The 22,474-nt window shown below is 39.0% G+C and overlaps 1 protein-coding gene across 1 annotated transcript in view; it reads right to left on the bottom strand.

Moving 5' to 3' along the window:
* Window positions 1-6,965: 6,965 nt before the first annotated feature.
* HLH54F (basic helix-loop-helix domain-containing transcription factor HLH54F) overlaps window positions 6,966-22,474 on the bottom strand; it is a 57,824-nt gene continuing 42,315 nt past the window's right edge. Inside the window, exon 3 of the mRNA XM_083119454.1 lies at window positions 6,966-8,091. Within this exon, the coding sequence (XP_082975580.1) occupies window positions 7,930-8,091 (162 nt within the window). The 3' untranslated portion in view covers window positions 6,966-7,929. The remainder of the gene's footprint in view (window positions 8,092-22,474) is intronic.

The following is a 22,474-nucleotide window of genomic DNA, read 5'->3' as shown; positions in this document are numbered from 1 at the left end:
TGGGGAAAGATATTTAGAGAAAGGAATGGAGGTGTTTGTAGTATTTGTAGACTTGGAGAAAGCCTTTGATAAAGTGAATTGGGTTAAACTTTCAGAAATTCTGAAGAAAATTGGTGTAGATTGGAAAGTGAGAATACTTCTAATCAACTTATACATGAATCAACGAGTTAAAGTGAGAATAGGAGACGAAATGACAGAAGGCTGTGAAATTGGAAGAGGAGTACGACAAGGATGCTGCCTATCACCTACTTTGTTTAATATCTATTTAGAAGATATAGTGAAAAATTGTTTCCAGGGCACAGGAGGTGTCAAATTGGGAGGAAGAAGAATAAACTGCATAAAATTTGCTGATGACATGGCATTATTCGCTGAGGATGAGAGAACCATACATAGTATGTTAGAAGAGTTAAACAAGAGCTGTGAGCAGTATGGGATGAAGATTAATGTAAACAAGAGAAAGGCAAAGGTTATAGAACGGAAACCAAGAAATATTAATGTGAGAGCAAACAGTGAAATAATCCAGCAAGTGGATAGCTTCAAGTACCTCGGATGCACTATAAGCAGTGACATGAGCTGCAACCAAGAAGTGAAAATGAGAATCTCAATAGCAAAAGAAGCTTTCAATAGAAGAAAAAATGTTTTTCTTGTGTACCCATGGACATAGGTCTAAAAAAGAGATTAGTGAAATGTTTTGTGTGGAGTGTAGAACTATATGGTGCAGAAATCTGGAAGAAATAAAGTAAAACGACTCAAAGCTTTTGAAACTTGGACATAGCGAAAAATGGAGCATGTAAAATGGACGAACAAAGTAAGAAGCGAAGCCGTACTGAAAAAAGTTGGTGAAAAAAGATCTATACTGGAGACCATCAAGAAGAGGAAAAGAAACTGGTTAGGACACTGTCTAAGAAGGAACTGCCTCCTAAGGGATGCCTTGGAGGGATTGGTTGAAGGAGGAAAAGTCCGTGGAAGAAAGAGGTAAGTAAAAAACCTGTCAATTAGGCAGTAAACAATCAATGAATGAATGAATATTTAAAATACATTTCAAACTCTTTTGTGAATGTAATATTTAAAAAAAAAAAAAAAACTATAGCCCTACAGCCCAATATTGGGCCAAAGCTTACCTACCGACTGCTGGCCTCCGTCCCACGCGGGCCACCAAGGGGCTTGGAGTTCTGCAGCCAGACTAGGGTGACGGGTGGTCGGCCCGACAGATCCCCAGCCGTTGTAGGACTTCGCGACCGGATTAGCTAAGCTCACTCACTCGGAGATCCCCAATTTCCTCACGATGGTGGGTTGCCACCGGCCCTATACACAGGCCGAACATTTCCGGAGACTGAACCAGGGATCAAGCCCATGCTGTCTTGATATTTTAAAGGTATGATTCTATTACAATAGCAACACAACCCTATTATATAGTTTTATTCAAATGATATAAGCTGATTTAAGCATTATTAATAACTGAAACTTCTTATTTGTAGAACTTCTTATAACGGCTGGGGATACGTCGGGCTGACCCCCCGACTATTCCAATACTGGTTGAAGATCTCCACGCTTAGAGGTGACGAAGGAAAGCGTGGGAGGGAGACCGGCAGTCGGTAGGTAAGCCTAGGCCCTTCAGGGCTGTTGCGCAAAGGATTATTATTATTATTATTAGATCGGTATTTATATGTTTTGAGTGACTTTGTCAGATTATCGAATGCTGAATTACATACTGCACAATAACATCGCTCTTCTCGTGATTGGCTGGATAATGTCCGAAATATTTGAAATTTGTAAAAAGATTAGTGTGAAAAAAAATCATGAAATACGTATAACTATGTCATAGCCCCATTTTCAGTGAAAGGTGATCAAAACTCTGATTGCCAATATATTAAGCTTCATTATGTACGCAAAAGCGGGTGTATTTCACAGGGGTTGTATAACACTTCTAGACTGAAGTGCACACCCATAGAGCCAGACCACGAGCCGCCACTGAGTCGAAGTAGTGGCAAGTATTTAGAAGATTCTCTAGACTATTCGCGATTAAAATTATCCGATATGCCATCTGGCGAGATTTTCAAAAATCACTCCACGTAGGACACCTCGCTGTCGTGTGACGCCGTTCAAAGCATGGGGAACATGCGAAAAAGTAGCGTAGCGTATACTGTTCCGTTTCTTGCTCTAAATCGTTTTGTGGTTCAGGACAAGTGAAAAGCTTACATGTGTTTCCCATCCCGTGGAATCAACAAAATGAAATGTTTAAATACATCAGAGAAAACAACCGATTCACAAGATTGGCATAACTGAAATGCGGCAAGGAAATTACGAATCTGTTCACTCTATTTTCCGAAATAATTTTTCGGAATGATGATTTTATTGCCATGAAAGTAAGCTTTAAATTGTTCTTTCTGAATATAACATTTTTTTCGAAAACAATGTATTATGTATGTAATTTGGAACACTTGCAAGTCGATTAAGTGCAAAGATGAAAATAGTTTGAGAATTAATTAATGTCCGTAATCATAAAGGTAAGTCAGAAAAACATAATTGACATGCTAATGTTGCTGTTTCATTCAGTATGTCAATTTTCAGTGAAGACTGAAAATAGCCTCAATGAAATTGTTGTTATTATTATTATCACTATCCAGTGTTGTTATTAAACCAGCCTGACTCTTTGAGGAAAAAAAACTGCAACAGCATGTTTTCATTTATTTTCTCCCAAGCTTTGCAATACAGGTGAATTGCTTTATTTTCAAATCATTTCTGAGAGCCCCAGTTAGGCAGTTACAACCGAGGTGCAGTGCAGATGAAACAGCACCGCTTTCAAAAACCAGTGCGTATACATTAGTTTCGTGTGCGTTTCCTGTGTTATTTTTATTTACTAATTAAATGCTTCGCTCTCAGCACAGCTTCACCTTCGTTATAGTTCCTGGAATTCACATCGCATTCGCAATCTTTAAATATAACGCGTAATTTATACGTTTCTTCCATACCAGAAATGACAACACGCTGCTATTACGTACTACTACTGAATGTAAACATAGATCTATCCTACGTAGAGCGGCCATATTGGAAGCGACACTAGCGCTCAGGTGGTAATTTTAATCGCGAATAGAATGTCCTTTCTTTATCCGTACCTTTGCTGCCCCTGTTGCGGTCTCCTGTTTAGACAGAAATCTGTGACTTTGACGTCATCATCCACATTCATTCCATATCTGCATCAAAGGTCAACAGTTCCTAAGTTTTGGGAACGAAGGGAAGTTTTATTCCTTCAGCTGGGGGTGGAATGTACGGTAGGCACTATGATTGAATATTGTGCATTCTTTTGTACGATATAAATATCTGTATCATTAAAAGTAGTGTGTAGTATGTAATAAGGGATGATGACAATAGCAATTAACACTTCAAGAGATGTTTTAGAAGATACCTATAGAAAAATGTACTATTTGTGTGATATTTCTAAACTTTATATTAACTTAATGACCCCCCCCCCCCCACACACACACACAAATAATTTACCCTTTAACACTTTTAAACTTTTGAAAAATGGACTTGGTTTATACAAAGCACCCCCTGATAACCCGTGAGCCCCCCCCCCCCCCCGGAGATCAATTCTAGCTACAGGCCTGGAGGAAAGGGAGAGGTAACGTACACAAGTAGACAGCTTCTACGTTGTTGCGCATGTAACCAGAAATACGCATAAGCGTCTTCGCCTTCAATTTGCACAAAACAAAACGCAGTCTATCTCTAGCTTCCCACTTACCAAACCAAGTTTCAATATGCGTTGAACTATAGGGTTTACTTAGCAGTCAAGTGGCCATTCATCCACCCCCACCTCTCAAATCTATTCCTGAATCACCGAATCGCTGCCCCAGTCAGCCAGCTTTGTAGACATGAATACAGACTGCTCCCCATAATATTTTCCCGTCTTCCCTCTACCGCCCCTCCACTCACTGGTGCTACAAGTCGGCGAGAGAAAATTGCAATTTTGAGGCAAAACAATGTTTTAAAACCCTTCCTCCAGTACATGCACGAAAACTTGCTGCTGTCAAATGATAACAAAGGATAGAAGAATAAAAGTTATTTACCTTGTTTCAGTTCAGTCTGTGACGCCTTGCTTCCCTGTTTTCGTCCGTTGGGCATGACAGTCCATTTGACCTAGCAATGAAGTTTGGACACTGCTGTAGTTACGTTAATAATGGATCATCTTTCGTTGTGGATGATGGTAGGTGAGCGGATAAAAGTGCAATGATTCTACCTCAAATTCTTTCTTTCTTGGAACAACAACGAAATAAAAATATCAAAACATAAACAATCCATGAACAATCATAACAAAAATGCCACAAATTATGGGCACAGAAAGTCTTTGGACACTTAGTAAAGAACATTAAAAAGGTCCTCTGTGAAACACGATCAATAAACCTGGACTGTCATACACGTAACACTGACCCATTCAACCTCTGCGCTCACAGCTATTAGTTCGGAAGTCTCAGTACTGGCAGTAGATCCGCCTCATTGAATACGATAGTGCAACATGGGTCCCGGAAGGAGAGAGTTCACCGTTTGCAAGTTATCCGGCTACACAACCAGTGCAAATCGTTAAGGGAAATATCACGCTTGTTCGGAATTCCTAAATCAACAGTGCACGTGATCATATATCGCTTTGGCGAAAGAAAAACAGTAGAAAATAAGCCGAGGTGTGGACGACCAAGAGTGCTATCTGTGCAAGACGAACGGTTTATTTTGCGAACTATCAAAAAGGACTCCAAAACTAGTGCTCCGACGTTGGCTGCAAGCCTTCAAGACCGAGGTAAGCAAGTTTCCTCCAGTGCAGTTCGTAACGTATGCAGACGAAATGCCTACCATGGACGCGTGGCAAGGAAGAAATTTTGTGATAGTGCAATAAACAGAAAGAAGCGCCTCGAATTTGCCCTATACCACCGCAATTACGATGCAGACTTCTGGAACAAGGTCATTTTTTCGGATGAAAGCAAATTCAACTTATTTTGGTCGGATGGTAGGCATATGGTATGGCGGCAAAGAAATACAGAGTTGGAGCCGCGAATCTTAATCCCAACTGTCAAACACGGTGGCGGTTCACTCTTAGTAGGGGGTTGGTTGAGTGCTCCCGGGGTCAGCAAGTTGCATTTCATAGAGGGGACGATGGACCAGTACATTGATATATTGAAGAATAATTTGAGCGTTAGTGCGGCTCAATTGAACTTGGGTAATGATTACTTGTTTTAACAGGACAACGATCCTAAGCATACCGCCCTTAATACAAAAGTGTTGCTGTTACATAACACCCCAAAATAACTTCACACACCCCCTCAATCCCCAGATCTGAATCCCATAGAAAATTTATGGAGTGTATTAGAGAAATAGATAAGAAAAAGAAACTTATCCAACAAATCCGACCTAAAATTAGTATTGCAGGAAGAATGGAACGCCATTTCACCTCAGATTACTGCAGATCTGGTTAAATCTGTATCAGACAGGCTCCGGGCAGTGATTCGTGCCAAAGGAAATCCAACAAAATATTAAATGCTTGTGTTTTTTGCAGAAAATATGGACAAGAATGGCAAGTGTCCAAAGACTTTTTGTGTTCAAAATATGTGACATTTTTGTTATTGTTTATAGGTGGTTTCTTTTTTACATTTTGTATTTTCCTGTTGTATCAGATAAACAAGTAGATATGAGGTAGAATGATGTGGTTTTCATTCCACTCGCCTACCTGCACCCACAACCCTGAGCGGATCCCCTGTTTACGTGCCATCAATGATGTCCAAACAGTTTTTACACTCACTGTAGATATGCTGCACTGGCAAGGAGCCGTACGTAACACGACGCTACATTCATCAAACATTACGCCACAACATACACAGAATGCACATTACTCGTACACCAGTCATTTCCTGCTAAGATAAACAATAGCAAATATAACGCTTGAAATTAACAACACAAGAACTTCGATTACGCTGCTACGTTCGTTCAATCCCCGCACAAATTAGCAAAGTGCTTTCTCATTCTGCCACCAGATCGAGCTACGTACTTCAGTAACTAGCTTTATTACGTGTGTTCAGAAATGTCCACTCTGTAAAGATTTAGCATTTGTTCCAGAATTAATTAATAATTTTCTACTTAAAAACTTTTTCACGAATTATATTATAAGAACAGCAATATATTTCAAGTAATCGTGAATCACCTTACAGAAAATAGACACAATTGAAAACATTATATTTGTCGAAATTCACATTCTACATAGTGCTTCAAAGAAAGTTACCCCAGTGTTGCCACATAAAAAGAAATTCAAGTAAAAAATACCAAAATTTCAGAGAAAATGTAAAGAGATTAACTCAGTATTAGTTCACATTACATCAAGTTTCAAATTCATATCGATATATATATATATATATATATATTACTGTTTCGTGTTATTTTCACTCCTTGGAGTATACGTCTATTTATATTCCCTTTGGTTTACGTCGCTTTTCTACAACTTTAATTAATAGCAACGACGAGGATAATTAATGATGAACTTATGAAATGGGGATAGAACAAACACAAATGTGCAATCATTCGTGACCATGGTTCGATTCTGGACAGCGAAGACTGTGATTAATTTGTTTAACATTCTTCATATATACAAACATGGCCAGCATAAAATTGCAGACCAGTAAAGTAGCATATGTTCGTAAGAAAGACTTAATGTTATTAATCACAATATGATGGAACAAACAAGGGCTTACACAAAACAGTATATGCAAATCACCTATTACTAATAAAATGTAAATTGAACCGTTATAGTTAACCATTGTGTATTAGCATAAAATTCTGTAATAAAAGGGAGGGGGGGAAATCCCGGCTTTGGCATGGGTGTTCCTTGTGAGTGTATCTGCATCGATATTATCATATCACTCATCCTCATCGTCGCGATTAGCCAAAAGTGGCAGAAAAGTGATGCTAAATTTCAAGAAATCAAATCAAAGCCAAAGTATACTAGGGTTGGTTTCACTGCTTTTGTGTAACAAAGCAACGGATTCTTTCTGCACACCTTTCCATTTCAACTTGCAATAGAGGAACAAGGAAATCCAGTGACGTGGACATGGAAGGTTTTTTGTTCAGAGCTATTATGCTTCTTAAAGACTCAACTATTTTAGGGAATTCGTTCACACACTGCTGAGGAAAGGAAAGATGTTCTGATTTTATGTACTATCAGTCGCTCGTTTATTATTAAGGAAAGTAGAGATATTTGTAGTTTGCTAATAGCATATTTGTACATGTAACATACAAAAAACAACAATATTACAACTGAATTTCGCTACACATTACATGAATTCGTTTCACTTATGTTTCATTTTGTGAAAAATCTTTAACTCTTAACAAGAATTGATTTGTTAGTGATACATTATCATTGTAAACTAATATGAACTTTGCTTTTAAATGACACTTCTACTTTTAATTATATTTTAACTTTATTATTTTTCATTCTTAAATTTTATCAACACATTAAGCTGCTCTCAATAAACGAACCAATCTGGTAGTTACCTAAGTTAATGCATTACCTTTATTTATTATGCTAATTTCTTTTACCTTCACAAAAATATTTGTATGAAATAAGGTTCGAACAAGTACATGAAACAACATGAAAAGTATTATCGCCAAGATATTTTATCGTTTATAGATTAAAATGATAGTCAGTGAGGCTTATGCATTCTTTAAGCACAGCGCTTTTCAAATAATTAAGCAACATTACATTTTATTGTTGTTGTTACAAAACAAATTACACACACGCACACTCACACAAGAATTGGCACTAGCATCAGTCTCTTTCTTCATTGTTACAAGTCTTAAAGATATTATTTGTAATAAATTAACTGTTAAATACTTTCCAAGGCACTACATAATGTCTCTTGTTATTAAAGTCTGATTTTCTTTTGTTTGGAAGATCTAGCTCATTTGCAGCAGAGCGTCGGAATATTGTGTTTCAAGGAAATGCTGCGCAGAAGCACAGTGCGCAGGATCGGTCATTTGAGGGCAGCACTGTGACGAATCCTGATTGGTGGACGGTGACCATTCCCCAGATGACCTCTGGAACGTGAACGGCCATGTCTGAAAAGAAAGAAAAACAGAATTTTTTGGAAGTTAATATGACTCAGGTTAATGTCTGAAAAGTTAGAACACAAATTTTATGAATTAATGTGACTTAATTTAATCTGAAATTTTAAATGAGAATTTTTAGACTTAGTGTGACTCAGGTTGATGTCTAAAAAGTTGAAACACAATTTTTGGGAGTTGATATGACTCAAGTTAATGTTGACGACCGTAAAACATATTTTGGGTCTTTCAAATTTCACAACAGTTGAACAGAAAGGTACTCGCTGGAACAAATATTTTATTAGCAACCAATAATACAACCGTAAATCATTCGTAACTTATCTTATTAATAAAAAAATCAAAACAGGATTTACCTCCATAAATAATTTATGGTGGGGCTACATTTACAAGCATAACTGCATCGAAACCAGCTTGTAAATATGCTCTGAGTGGTCAATTAGTTTAATCGAGAAGAGATGGTAACACTATGATACAAGGTTAAGTGACAAGAAATTGGAAACAGGCACCAGTGGCCTTCACTGAAGGCACCAATCCAGAATTCGCAAGGATGGATTGACGAAACCACGGAAAAGACTCAATCTGAAAAGTCGACAATGGGATTCGAACTCAAGACCTGGTAAAAACAATAACTAAATCAGATTTTTTTTTAAAAAAATCATCCCTGATTATTCACTACCCAAAAGTTGAAATACGGAGTCGGTGAGAATCATTATGAGGAGGGAAAATTTTTCATGAAACTGTTTCTAATTATGGTTTAATTTAGTATAATATAGTTAATAGGAAAAATTGTACCTCTCTTTTTAATTTTAGTAAAAGTTTTATTCTGGCTTATAATGTCTTAATTAGACATTACACATGTAGCTATAGCAGACTCTTGTAGATTTTAAAAAGGCTATTAAAGTTAGACAAGCCGTAATGGTTTGAATAATTAACGTAACTCCTATTGATAGTGGGTGCTTTAGTTGTAATATTGTTAGTGATAGTAATAATATGGTGATGATGATTATGAGTTCTATTTTAATATCAAAATAAGGTAAAGTGCTCCCTTGTGCTTTGCACCACGCCATGAAGGCGTATGGAGTTAGGGACCCACACTTTCTTGATTAAGGCCGAAGGTGGGGGTGATGTGATCACCACCACGCCCCGGCCGCCTTTACCCCCGCAGTTTCCTCCAGGTATCCAATTTTTACTACTCCTCCAAGTTTATTTGGAATTGATCGTAGAATGGCGTATGCATGCTGTGTGGGCGCCGGAGTAGCTTGAACAGGTGGGAAAATATTTCGGTTCTCCCCCGCCCGGGATAGAACCCGGGTCTCTCGCATGGTAGTCAGACACATTTTTTCTTTTTTAAAAGGAATACCCCTATGCGGAAGTATTACCAATCAGTCACACGACTTTCACTCATATCAATTGGACTATTTTCTCGATTTTCCTCAGGACAGACAAACACAAATACCCATGACTTACTCGGGACTCGAACCCGGAACCCCTGGCGTTGTAGCGCGCTGCGCTAACCACTCAGCTACGGAGGTCGACTAACGACTGAGATACCGCGGCTACAATCTACTGGCTTCTGTAATATCCTTTAATATGAAAGGATAGTTTGAATGTTAATTCTGGGAATTAAATTAAACCATAATTAGAAAAAGTTTCACAAAAATCCCCCCCCCCTCATAATGATTCTCATCAATTCCCTATATAGAAACAAGAAACTATGTTTTCACATCAATTTATTTGTTAATTTTATGTACTACGTAACTTTTGCATATTTTTTTTACATTTTTTCTTGCACTCACTGGTAAAATAAAGTTGAGTGTTGCTGGTAATTTTCTGTTCTTTTTTAGTGGAAAAAAATTCTAAATGCATAAGTGTGTTTGAAATGTGTAGCGAAAAGTTCAAGCAACAGTGAATCGTGGCACCGTTGAAGAATGCACTGTATCATATCCAAAGTCTACAGATCCTCCTTTGAGGCTGTGGTACGAGAGCGTTATTCGTTTGTGGTCACATGCTGAGGGTGTAACACTGTCCTTTGATGCCTCAACCACCAACTCGTACTCTTGTGGCAAACTGAGGACTTTGTAAAGTTCATCTAATTCGTTGTCATCGCAGGGAGATGAAGGAAACTTGAGATGTAGGTAGAGATCCAGAGGTTTGTCACCAACATCATAGTTCCTGTTCACCACATGTTGCAGTATGTAGAGTATTCCGGTGATGGTTTCGCTGTCTATTATCCTCGAGTCGAATGAAAAGTATCTTCCTTTTGCCTTGTCGGATGTGGTCGACATGAGGTACTGCAGATAGTCCCTGTTATCTATCATGACAAGAAGGGACAATATCCTCACGAACCCCTTAAACATTTCCATGAGCTTCACTTTTTTCAAGTCAGAGCATGCACTCCAGTTCATCTGCGCATGTTTCAACGTGCAGCGTGCGGATAGATGGAACTCCTTTCCTACAAGCTCTCGGACGAGGATTGTTTTTCCAAAGATGGAGCAGTTTAAGATTTCCAGAACGTCCCAAGCAAGATTTCTGTTGGGTATGTTGACGAAGGAGTCGAACTTGAACACAAACTTTCGGATGTAGCTGAAGAGAACGCCGAAGAACTTCTCAAAGTTGAACAACTCCCCACCTCCCCTTTGAGCTTGAATGAAGTCAAGCATGTAGATGAACTGCTCCAGGATTTGCCAGGCAAAGAAGTGACACACATTGCCTTTGATGTATCTCCAGCACAAGGCCCTAAGTACCTTGTACTCGGACTGTAGAGTCTTGAGAAGTATGGATCGCCGGAGCTTGAACTTATTTGAGGACTCTGGTTCAGTACGAATATCGGTCACCAGCGTCATTAAATTATTGTCTATGGTCGACTCCAAACTGTCGAACACAAGGTTCAAGATGTTGTTGCTGACGTCACGAAACCGCGTGCACACCAATCTAGAACCTGCGATTTCAGCCAATGAGAGATACCTGATTATCTCTTCTAGCATCTCATTGGGTAGACTCATGATGTTGGTTGTGACAATCCTCCTTGCTATCTTGAACAGGCGTCTTGGTGATGGCTCGACCTTCGTTTCGACGTGGTTTGCATCAACGGCTTGTTCTTCCTGTTTTGGTGCTTCAAGAGGTATCTCGAACCACTCTGTGGTATTATTCCTTTCCACAGCGCACTTGGCGGTAACCTTTGAACTCTTTGACGAGCTTTTGTCTCCATGTTTCCGCGAAAATAGTTTCGTCCATTTCTTACCCATGTTTGCATTTATCTGTTTCTATGATCACCCTGTGCGCTGAATAGATATCAACAATCAATTTATCAAGTGTTCGATACGATAACAATCTTAACGTTAAACAACAATGCAGAAAGGCGTGTGCAATTGTTATTTCTTTTTTTAAAAAAAAGCTGTTAAATGGTGACATTTTTTAACTGTAATCATAGGCGCCGACTCCATGGGGCTTGGGAGGCCTCGAGCCCCCCCCCCCATGTTAACGATGTGGGGCAGAGCCCCCCAAATAATTTATCTTAAGAGGATCTAATGTATTATTTTGCTTCTCTTGTAAAGTTTACTCTGATTTGTGCCACATAAACTTAACTTTAAATACACATTTGAAATATTCTAGGCCATCAACTTTTTTTGGGGGGGGGGCTATGGTCATAGACAGCAAAACACATCACTTATTACTATATACTAAGTATGTAATTATGAGTATTGTTAACATTTTTAGTAAAAAGAGTTTCAAAAGACGATGTGCATGAACTAGGGTAGTGGATGAGACGTTCGAGCTACAAATGGCTCTCACATGACAATCACAACGAGATGATTGAGATCTATTTTGCGCTCCGTGGTAGCAGATATTAAAAGTCGGGAATATTTTGCTATTATGGTTGACAAAACTTGTGACATATCCATCCGTGGACAATTAATATTCGAACTTTCAAAAAAATTGATATTTTTGAGGAATTCATGGGCTTTTATGAGATTCCGAACACTGAGACCAAAACTTAAAAAAGGGATCAGAGCCCCCCAATAATTTTGACAAGTCGGCGCCCCTGACTGTATTGTTGTTTTGTAAAGATAGACTCGAGCAGTGTCGAAAGTATAGGGATTTATTTTGCATTTTCTGGTTACTTTACGTCACTTCTCTATCTAAGTTAATCTAGACGATAAAATGAATGATGAGTCTTGAAAATAGATGAACAATGAAATGTTATGTTCACTCCACTGTGAACCGTATTTATAGGGAAATAAAGGGAGAGATTCAAATTTCAGTAGTCTGAGGATAATAACATTTAAATGTCTATAGTATTATTAATAACTATCGATTATGGATATTATTCACTAACGGTAAACTGATAATTACATTAGTTGCGAAGTAATACAACCTTGGTGACAATGAAGTTCGACCAGAAAGGAATATGTAGATTAAATGCACAGAGGCATAGGCGGTGGAATGGGTGACCCGCAGAAGTGACGCATGTGTGTAAGAGGAGGCGTGTGAGCAGGCAAGAATCGTGATCCCAGCATGTTGCACCCAAGGTCACGTAAAGAACGAAAACGGGGAACTATACGCGTGACATTGAACTTCGACCAGGCACCGGACCCATACGGTAAATTCCGGATAGTGGCGCATTCGACGGAAGCATGACGTCACGGACACGATAAGGGAGTCCGCCGTATATAAGCGCGTGCTGTGCACCGAGGAACCGCAGTGCATCATCACCATGGCCAGGGGCAAACCTATTGACAACACCGTGAGGAGAAGAGTGGTGGAGTTGCAACGGGATGGACTCAGTGAACGGGAAATAGGGCGCCAACTGAACTTACCCAAGTCAACCGTCCACCGCATCATCGAACACCACCAAAATACGAGTACTACAGAGCCAGGTAAGACCCCCGGTCGAAAACGCCTGCTGAGCGTGCGTGACCTACGGATATTTAGGCGCTATATCCAGACCAACAATCATGTTTCTGTGGCCGAATTACGACTGTGGACTCGAGAACGCTTTCACATTGAAGTGTCAACCAGAACCATTGGCCGTTACCTACAGCGATGCGGTTACCAAGTGTACAAGGCGAAACGTAAACCCTTCCTTTCCATGTTGAACAAAGGCAATCGACTACGGTGGGCACGAATGTACCGGGGATGGACATTTCGGCAGTGGAACAGGGTTTTGTGGACGGACGAATCCATTTTCAATGTTGTGTACGGGAAAATACGGAAAACAGTCATTTGTCGGAAGGAGGAACAGAATGAAGGAAAATGTTATGCACGTCGGTACAGAAAGCTGCGTCAGTGATGGTATGGGGATGCATGACGGCATCTGGGGTTGGCCCACTACACGTCTGTGAGGGCATTGTGAATGCACACGCCTATACACGCATACTGGAGCGGCATCTTCCCACGGTGCGAAGGCACCTGTTCCACAGGCGGCGTCTCATCTTTCAACACGACAATGCCAGGCCTCATACAGCGCGGCTGACAAGAGAATGGTTTACTCGCCATCACGTGCGAACTCTGCCATGGCCACCATCGGGTCCCGACCTCTCGCCCATTGAGAATGTGTGGCGTGTTCTTAAGCGACGTGTGCAACAGAGGGGACCCACGACAGTGGCTGCTCTTATCGCCTGCCTGCAGGAGGAATGGCACCGCATCGATGTAGAATACCTTGAACGACTCGTCCGCAGCATGCCCCGACGCATTGCCACAGTTATTCGCCGACGGGGCGGCGTCACACCATGGTAAACAGGATCCCCTCTAACAGTGGTCGAACTTCAATGTCACGTGTAGATGGACGAAAATGTTTTATTTTGTGTGGACACCATACATTGCTGCGTTGCAGCGGAAATTTATGTCTTCCTTTGTTCCATGTAGCCTGCTGAATAAAATATGTTCAGCATATGCATGTGTTCTCCTTCTTTCACAACGCACTCCTATATTTGTGACTGGTCGAACTTCATTGTCACTAAGGTTGTATTTATAAGATATGACTGTACATATCTACGTGTACTCATTATATTAGCAGTTACAATCTTATTTTATATTATGTACATTTAGATTTTCGTTTTATGTAAAAATATATTTGTCCGTTTTTATTTATTTTATAACTTTTTACGGGTTAATGTCATTTTACAGTTTATTTTGAACACAATGAACGCTGCTACATATCTGAAGATATTAATAAAATTATCGTACATGAGGAATATCGGTGGTGCAAAATGCGTTGAATTTTCAAGATGATTTCAAATATTATAGTCAGTGGCGGCAATTGGGTGCCAAAACTTCGGGGGAGGTATGAACAGTTTACTTTCTCTTGATAGACAATGCTTAGCATTAAGATGCTATGGTGAAGAGGAGAAAGTGGCATTATCATTTGATCAAATGATGCGATTATTCAATTAAAGCATAATGTTTATTAAACCAATGGAAGGGTAGGGCTCTGGACCCATTAAACCCTCCCCTTATGATGAGATAAACGCCAGATCCCCGTTAGCCTGCAATTGAGCATTGCCGACAGTCAATTTATCTTTCAGAAGATAGCCCCGGAAACCCAAGATTAAGGAAGCAAGGTATAATAGGGCCCAGTGGCGGCGATTGGCTTCCAAAACCGGGGGGGCAAGGTGCCAAAACTGGGGGGGGGGGCATAGACAGTATATTTCCCTTTGTAGAAAAAAAATTAGCATAGTGTGGTGGCAAAAGTGGCAAACAGTAGGGGGGCATCTGCTCCTGGTTCTGAATCCAGTCGCAAGATCCTCGATAGGTTTTAAATGTAAGTTCCTTCGGCTTGGTCACCCTGTATAGAATTTTCTACATGCACCACCGTGCCTTTATAGTTTAACACAAAGAACTGAGTCCAGAGAAAATAACAGTGACGCATAGAAACCCATGAAACTATTTTTTTATCCTCCACACTCACAAAAATATATATAGATGGTGTCTCAAATCTAATGGACCATCTAATCTCTGGCGCTTTAACTGTCACTGTTCACACTCCACTGTGTAACGGTATCTACAAGCTCCTATAATGCGAAGAAACAAATTACAATAAAAAAACCAACAGGCGCCAAGCCACAAAACGTCGCACATTCATCCAACTTGCGGTTACGCAGAAAATTCCGACGTGACAGTGATGCCATATCACGAGACTTTGCTAAGCCCAAGTTTACACCAAAGCTGGTTATGAATTTGTGTGTTAGGAAATAGTATGGAAGAAGCAATTGAAGACATCAGCAGTGTGCAAGGTCAAATGGCGTGATGACGTAGCGAGATGAATGAACGAAGGTTTAGGATGAAGGTAGGAGAGTGTTGTGTTGGAGGGAACATTCCCAGAGATGAGAAGGTTGCTTTGTAGGTAAAGTCCTGACAGCCTAGCACCGAATTCCGTGACATCTGGGCAGTGATGTGCCGTAGACTATAAGTTTACGTCTACATGCGTTGTCTACACGTAATCTACGCGTAGATTACATTGGGTTGTAGTTTACATAGACTACGTAGACAATCTAAAGTACAATAAAATTAATTTTCAAGGGTTTCATAAAAGGAAAGTGACATTTTCAACTATATTGGTTCCTAACGAAATGAAAAGAATCCTATTTACAACAAAATTTCTCTTCTCTTCGTATCAACTATGGAAGAAGATAAATAGTATGCAAAACACAACAACAGATGGCAGTCGTGATGCAAGAGTAGTCTTTTTCTCATAAAACACTAGAATATTTCCTATATTAGGTATTTTTCCTAGGTGAGAAATTGTTCGAATTTGGAAGAAAGAGTATGAAAAGTTTTCCTCACACATCAGCAACTGATACGCAGTATAATTTTCTTTTAATTCCACGGCGCCCTTTGCTAAGTTATCACCTTTCGCCATGTTGCTTACATACATTACGTAATCTACGTGTATAAAAAAGTCTACGTGTAGAATGTAGACTATCGTTGTTTACGCGTAGACGCACATCACTGCATCTGGGTGATGGGGTTAATAAAGGGTTAATTAACTAATAAAGGTATGTTATTTCTGTTTCTGCCATGATATTCATCGGCGCTCCCTTACTTCTCTACGATGAACTATCGTGGAGAAACATCCCAATTTGTGACAACCATTTCCTATCCCTTCCAAACTTTGGGTCTCCCTTTTTGGCTAGGTTACGTTACCTAGGTTTAGTTTAGCATAAACAATAAATTTTCTGTGTATATGTGCTAAGAGGACGAAACCTTACCACTTTGGCATTCCTCGTCTGACGTCAGAATACAATGTTGCTCTAGTGTTGGGCGATAAGGGAGACCCCCGAAAACTTTGGGCATCCCTGATGGCGCAGTGGCAACGTCGTCGCAACGAAAGGAGTCGAACCTAGGAATTTCGAACACGGCTGCCGATCTGGCATTGCAAATAGGATTCAGCATTGTGTGTGATTGTTGGGATAAGGCTTATCTGAGTATCCGTCAAGACACTCGCTCGTTGGGACTCAAGCTCAAGGCGAGGTATCAGGTTTCAATCCGTCACACGTGATGAAAGAAGACGTCCAAACAAACCCGAGAAGCTTGTGGTCTGGCCGCTTTCCGACAAATTGAGGATGAAAGGAACAAAAAGTGGGGAAGAGAGACGCGAGACGTGGATGGAAGAAGAAAAAAAAGCAGTCAGAAGACGGAAATTCTGACAATGAAACACGAGTCAAGCATATGCAGATGTCAATTTCGAGGCAGGAGTCTTAATGCATTCGCTTCTGAAACTGCCTGGTTGTCGCAATGCATGCTGGGATTTTTTTTAACGTATCCCTACGACCAGAGCCCGGAAGTTCAGGCATTTATTTTGGTTAAAATTGGCACCCAAAAAGGCATTTGTAATGTGGAAAATAGGCAAAAAAGGCAGAATAAATAGTACAAAATTGTCAAATTCCAAGTAAATTATATATTCATAATTTCATTCAAAAAGTTAAAATCTACATCTACGTTTTTACTTTTCTTTGTTGCCATGATTTCACATCCACTAGATTTTTTTAAGAAAACATTCATAGATGGCCTACTATCATAAAGAATGCTTCTTCATAACAGAGAATGATATTTCTTCTTCGACAGAAGTAATTGGAACATTCGTGAAACACGTTATTGTAACCTGATTCATATCGTCAAGAAAAGAATTTCCACCATTCAGAATATCACAAATTGTTTTCATGTTTTCCAAGTCTACATTTGCACTCATTGCACGTTTGCACTTTTCTGCAGCAAACCATTTTCTCCTGAAACTTCAATCAGATGGATGCAATGAGTTTCACCCTGTTTTCCCAGCTTTTCAATTGACTCTGGCAGCCCCTCCCCAAATGTTCTTATAAATAACGTTTTTAAAATAAAAATAAGTTACGTACATTTAAAAAAAAAATCATTGAAAATTGCAAAAAAAGGGCATTAAAATTAAAAATAGGCAAAATTAATGAAAAAGGTTTTGAAACATTAGCAAACTACATAAAAAATGTATATCAAGAAAATTTCTTATCAATAAATGCAGCAGGAAAATATGGCGGTTTTGCAAGACTCTATCTCTACCTATGACAAATAGTGTTGCTCACGAGACGAGACGAGTCAAACCAAATTCTCGTCTCATGGGAAACGCAAGTGTTGCTTACGAGACGGGACGAGATATTTCCCATTTTCAAGACAACACAAGAGACAGAGCAAACGAATGTTTTAGAGACTCGTCTCGTTTCGTCTCGTATGCAACACTTTGATAGCTATCAACTGGAAATTATACACTAGCCACATTAATTGATTGATTGATTGATTTGGTTTATTTTACTTGGCTAATCGCGAAGACAGTGGTGTGTCCAATGGGGGTTGAATATACCCCCCCCCTTTTATTCCTTAAATAAACGCCAAAGGCTGGAAAAGAAGGTAAAATGAGAGATGACTACTAAAAGACGTACACGTAACTCTCCTTTCGAAAATCCTGGACACACAACTGCGCATGTTATGGCATTTCAGATGCTATAGCATATTTCATGGCTTTTCTCAAGGATAGGCTCGGTCCGTAGCATTTTTCGTAGCGTAACCAATCAGAAGCGACCTCTAGGTCACGTGTGCAGTTGTAATGGCGGTCGCGTGAGATGTAAACAACGTATCACTTCACACTTTTAAACGACGATAACTATTCAACAGAGAGGAATGTCGCTCCGTATTAAATGGTTTTAGGTAGAGAAGAATGGCGCTGATTAAATACATACCTTACAACGTTTACTGTGCACGTAGGAAGAATAGTTTAGCTTTTTTTCAATTGTGAACACCGTGCACACAGCATTGATGGTGTAACTCGACGTGCCTTTCGTGCTGTATGTATTGTATATTGTAATTGAAACAGCTAACCGGAATGTTCCATAAAATGCTTTCGTGTAAAGTACTACAGTATCTGTTATAAGATTTTTGGAAGCATTTTCGTAGGATTTATGCTAGCAAAAATGTTAAAGGAAATGCTTTCGTCTACAGCCGGCTTAAGCGAGATAACAGCTCTTCTTGGATGTACAGTTTAAAGTGAAATCCGATCCCTGTGCTTATGTTATTGAATTTCCTTACAACATAATAATGATTCAACAGTTAATAAATAAGAAACTAATTTCTTTTAGCAGGCACCCTGTAGCAGTTTAAGGAACCAATGACTTTCGAACTGTCTCAGAGTCAACCGATTTGTCTCCTTCACTGCCCCCCTTTTTTTACAACTTTCTGGAAACGCCTATCCGAAGTCAAACACCATCACAAACAAACACAGACCTTTGTGTCTCGTGTTTTCCTCTAACACCAAAGCGGATGTTATCCCCGTTCATTTGTTTTCATTGTTCCTGTTCCTCTTTGGGCCCCTCTTTCCTCAGCGCCCCCTCTTCCCGTGGAATCCGAACATGGCGAATTTGGCATGCGCCACACTTCGCTTGAGATGATACACCTGGTGTCGAGACTACCAAAATGGCTGCAAGCCAGATTTAACAGTGCTGCCAGCTTTTCCTGCGAGAGACGGCTCTTGCTATATATGTTTCTGAGTGTATATTTGCAAAAGTTAATCCAGGACTCAGAAGTTGATGAAATATCATTTTTTTTCTGGGCTTTGAAAACATTTCTAAACCTGATATGAGTCCGTTTCACTCCAGTTAGAACCAAAAAATATTGTTTATATTTTCTATTTTCGGGCCTTTTTTTACCTTTAGGTCATTTTTCAGAATTGTTTGCCGCTTTGATGCATTTTTAAAATCACTTTTGGAGTTTCTTTTTCTCCTTCCTTGTTGTTTCGTGAATTTTGAATGCATTTGCTAGCATAATTTACGCATTTAAATTCCCTAACATGGTCTTTGTACGTACAAGCACAATATTATTTTTAACTGAAATCTTTTGCAATGGATTAAGTAATTAATTGTGGTAAGTTTACTTTAACTACAGCAAACTTAAAATACACTTTGAGTAAAGCGTATAGTTTGAGGTTCCCTTGCTAGCCACTATTGTCGCTCTAATATGTGGTTTTAAAGTAAAATGAGTCACAACATTAAAAAAAATGTGATCTGATGCATGCGAAACAAAACTATTTTCAGATGCTGTCCGAGTACTATACCTATCGTGCTAAGCCCACTCTGAAAGAAGGTGAATGACTTACACAAGTGGCGGCGATTATGGGGGAGGAGGGGGGCAGTTGCTCCCCCCCCCCACTTTTCGCCACTTTTGTCCCCGCACCATGCTAAACCTATCTACCAAGGAAAATATACTCTCCTTGCCCCCCAGTTTTGACACCTTGCCCCCCCCCCCCGGTATTGGAACCCAGTTGTCGCCACTGACACACAGAAAAAAAACATTGCGGTGTATTTTACGTAATCTTGAAGTAAAAATATAGAAAACTATATTAGCACTTTATTGTCTTTTCCTTTGCTTAGGTTTAAACCACCAAACAATAATTCATCAAGTCTCTTGTATCAAACATTCATTTTAAAAGCGAAAATTATTTTAAGGTAATTTTTTAAAATGTCTAGGTCATTCTTTAAGGTTTAAGGTCATTCCATGGATTATATTTTTAAAATTATCAGGTCATCAACTTCCGAGCCGTATAACAAACTACAATAACTATGAATTTCAGTACACTAACTGCATAAAATGAAAAAAAAAAAACATGCATGAAAAACAGTTATTCTGGATATTCACTCATCGAGTAGTAAAGTTTTTCCATTTTTGTAATAATAGCTGAATATAAATTGTTTGCTCTTAATAGTTTATAATAGTTATTATTATGTAATAACAATTATAACCGTGGTAATAATAATTATTATTGTTATTACTTCTACTAATCAAGTTTCATCAATTTCCTGACCCCTCCCTACAAATATTTCTGGCAAAGCTAATGCTGAGATGTGTACGTGACACCGCGTATTTCTATGTTTGTCCTCCTCGCCCCCCCCCCCCCCCCTTTTCTCCTCCCGGCTCATTAGTCGCGATCGAGGATCCACGGTGAGTCAAGAGGGCTCTCTGCAGGGTTGCCCGGTCAACCGAAGTGAAAAAAAGAATACGATATTTCAAGAGTAAAATTTATTTATTTATTTTCGGGACGTTTGTTCAGCAAATGAAAATATCAATCAGTGGTTCTCTAGAAACACCCTTTCTCAGTGTTCTGTTGAAATTTTAAAATTTTCTTTCGACTGGTTCTCGAGAGAATCGTGACCAAAGTTTACATAAACTTACATGGAAAATGCTCAAATCTTATCCGGAGTAGAAAATGGCCTTAAGTCTACGTTATGCTCATCGAGATTGGGTCTTGTAAGACCACTACTCTGAGAAATAGTGCACCGACTAGTGACACAGTTCGGACTAAGTACATTATTCACACCTTCTTACCGGACATGTGGCGTATTATATCATTGCAATAATACAATAATTATAATTGTTATTGTATTATATATTCGAAAAACATTAAACGAGAGTCTTCTTATTGCCCGTGAGAGTGTAAGAAAGTATAACCATTTTTATAGTCTCAATGAAAATATAACGTACTCATTAATTTTAAAAAATATCTAAACTTCAAAACAAGTATGTTGTTTGAGTAATTTTTTTTTAGAAGTATAGATATATTACAATATTCACAGTGGCATCTAGGTAGCGACTTTCAACTATCTAAATTATATGTTAAGTTTATCAAGAAATTAACAACAAATATTGCTGTTGCAATTTTGTACAAAGTAAAGCCTGAATCACACGGAACTGGAAATCCAGTAGGAATTCCCTACAGTTGGCGCTGGACTGGCAATCCATTTGCTAGTTTTCGCCTCACACGATACTTGTTACCGTACTTGTCGATAGACTTTTGTTCCCATAAGACATTGCGCAGAGCAGACAATCTGTAAAGGTGTGGGAGCAATTTGAAGAATGTTGTAGGATTGTGATTTGATTTTATTAAAGATTTAAAAAGAAAAGTATGGACTAGAGATTGGCTCGAAAAAAATATAGTAATCAATGCGTAATTAAAAAGTTTTTTAATAAACTCGGGTATGCATATTCATGCATGAGATTCGCATGATTCATTCTCGAATAAAAAGAAAAATCAAACATTTAATTTAATACATTTGTAATAAAGGAAGGAAAAGAGGGAAGACACTTCAAGAAAGCGTAAACAACGATAGTTTACATTCTACACGTAGACTTTTTTATACACGTAGATTACGTAATGTATGTAAACAACATGGCGAAAGGTGATAACTTAGCAAAGGGCGCCGTGGAATTAAAAGAAAATAATACTGCGTATCAGTTACTGATGTGTGAGGAGAACTTTTCATACTCTTTCTTCCAAATTTGAACAATTTCTCACCTAGGAAAAGACCTAACATAGGAAATATTCTAGTGTTTTATGGGAAAAAGACTACTCTTGCATCACGACTGCCATCTGTTGTTGTTTTCTGCATACTATTTATCTTCTTCCATAGTTGACAAGAAGAGAAGAGAAATTTCGTTGTAAATAGGATTCTTTTCATTTCGTTAGGAACCAATATAGTTGAAAATGTCACTTTCCTTTCATGAAACCCTTGAAAATTAATTTTAATGTACTTTAGATTGTCTACGTAGTCTATGTAAATTACAACCCAATGTAATCTACGCGTAGATTACGTGTAGACAACGCATGTAGACGTAAACTTATAGTCTACGGCACATCACTGCAGCCAGGTAGCCAGTTCAGCGCCAACTAACTGGATATTCAGTTCCGTGTGGTTCGGCCACATGTATGTGCGTGTGTGTGTAAGGAAAGACAAAGTTCCCCATGCTTATAGCACACACAGGAGGAAGTTGATTTTTTTAATTTTTATAGTTTTTATAGTGTGGTGTGGGCACAGGTAGTGACGGTGACACAAATCACACCATTCATTAAGCATTAGGATTACTTTGT

This window comes from Lepisma saccharinum, chromosome 1 (assembly GCF_977018435.1).
Source record: "Lepisma saccharinum chromosome 1, izLepSacc3.1, whole genome shotgun sequence".
NCBI classification, from domain to species: domain Eukaryota; kingdom Metazoa; phylum Arthropoda; class Insecta; order Zygentoma; family Lepismatidae; genus Lepisma; species Lepisma saccharinum.
Note: the sequence above shows the minus strand (reverse complement) of the source record. Positions and strands in the feature narration are given on the sequence as shown.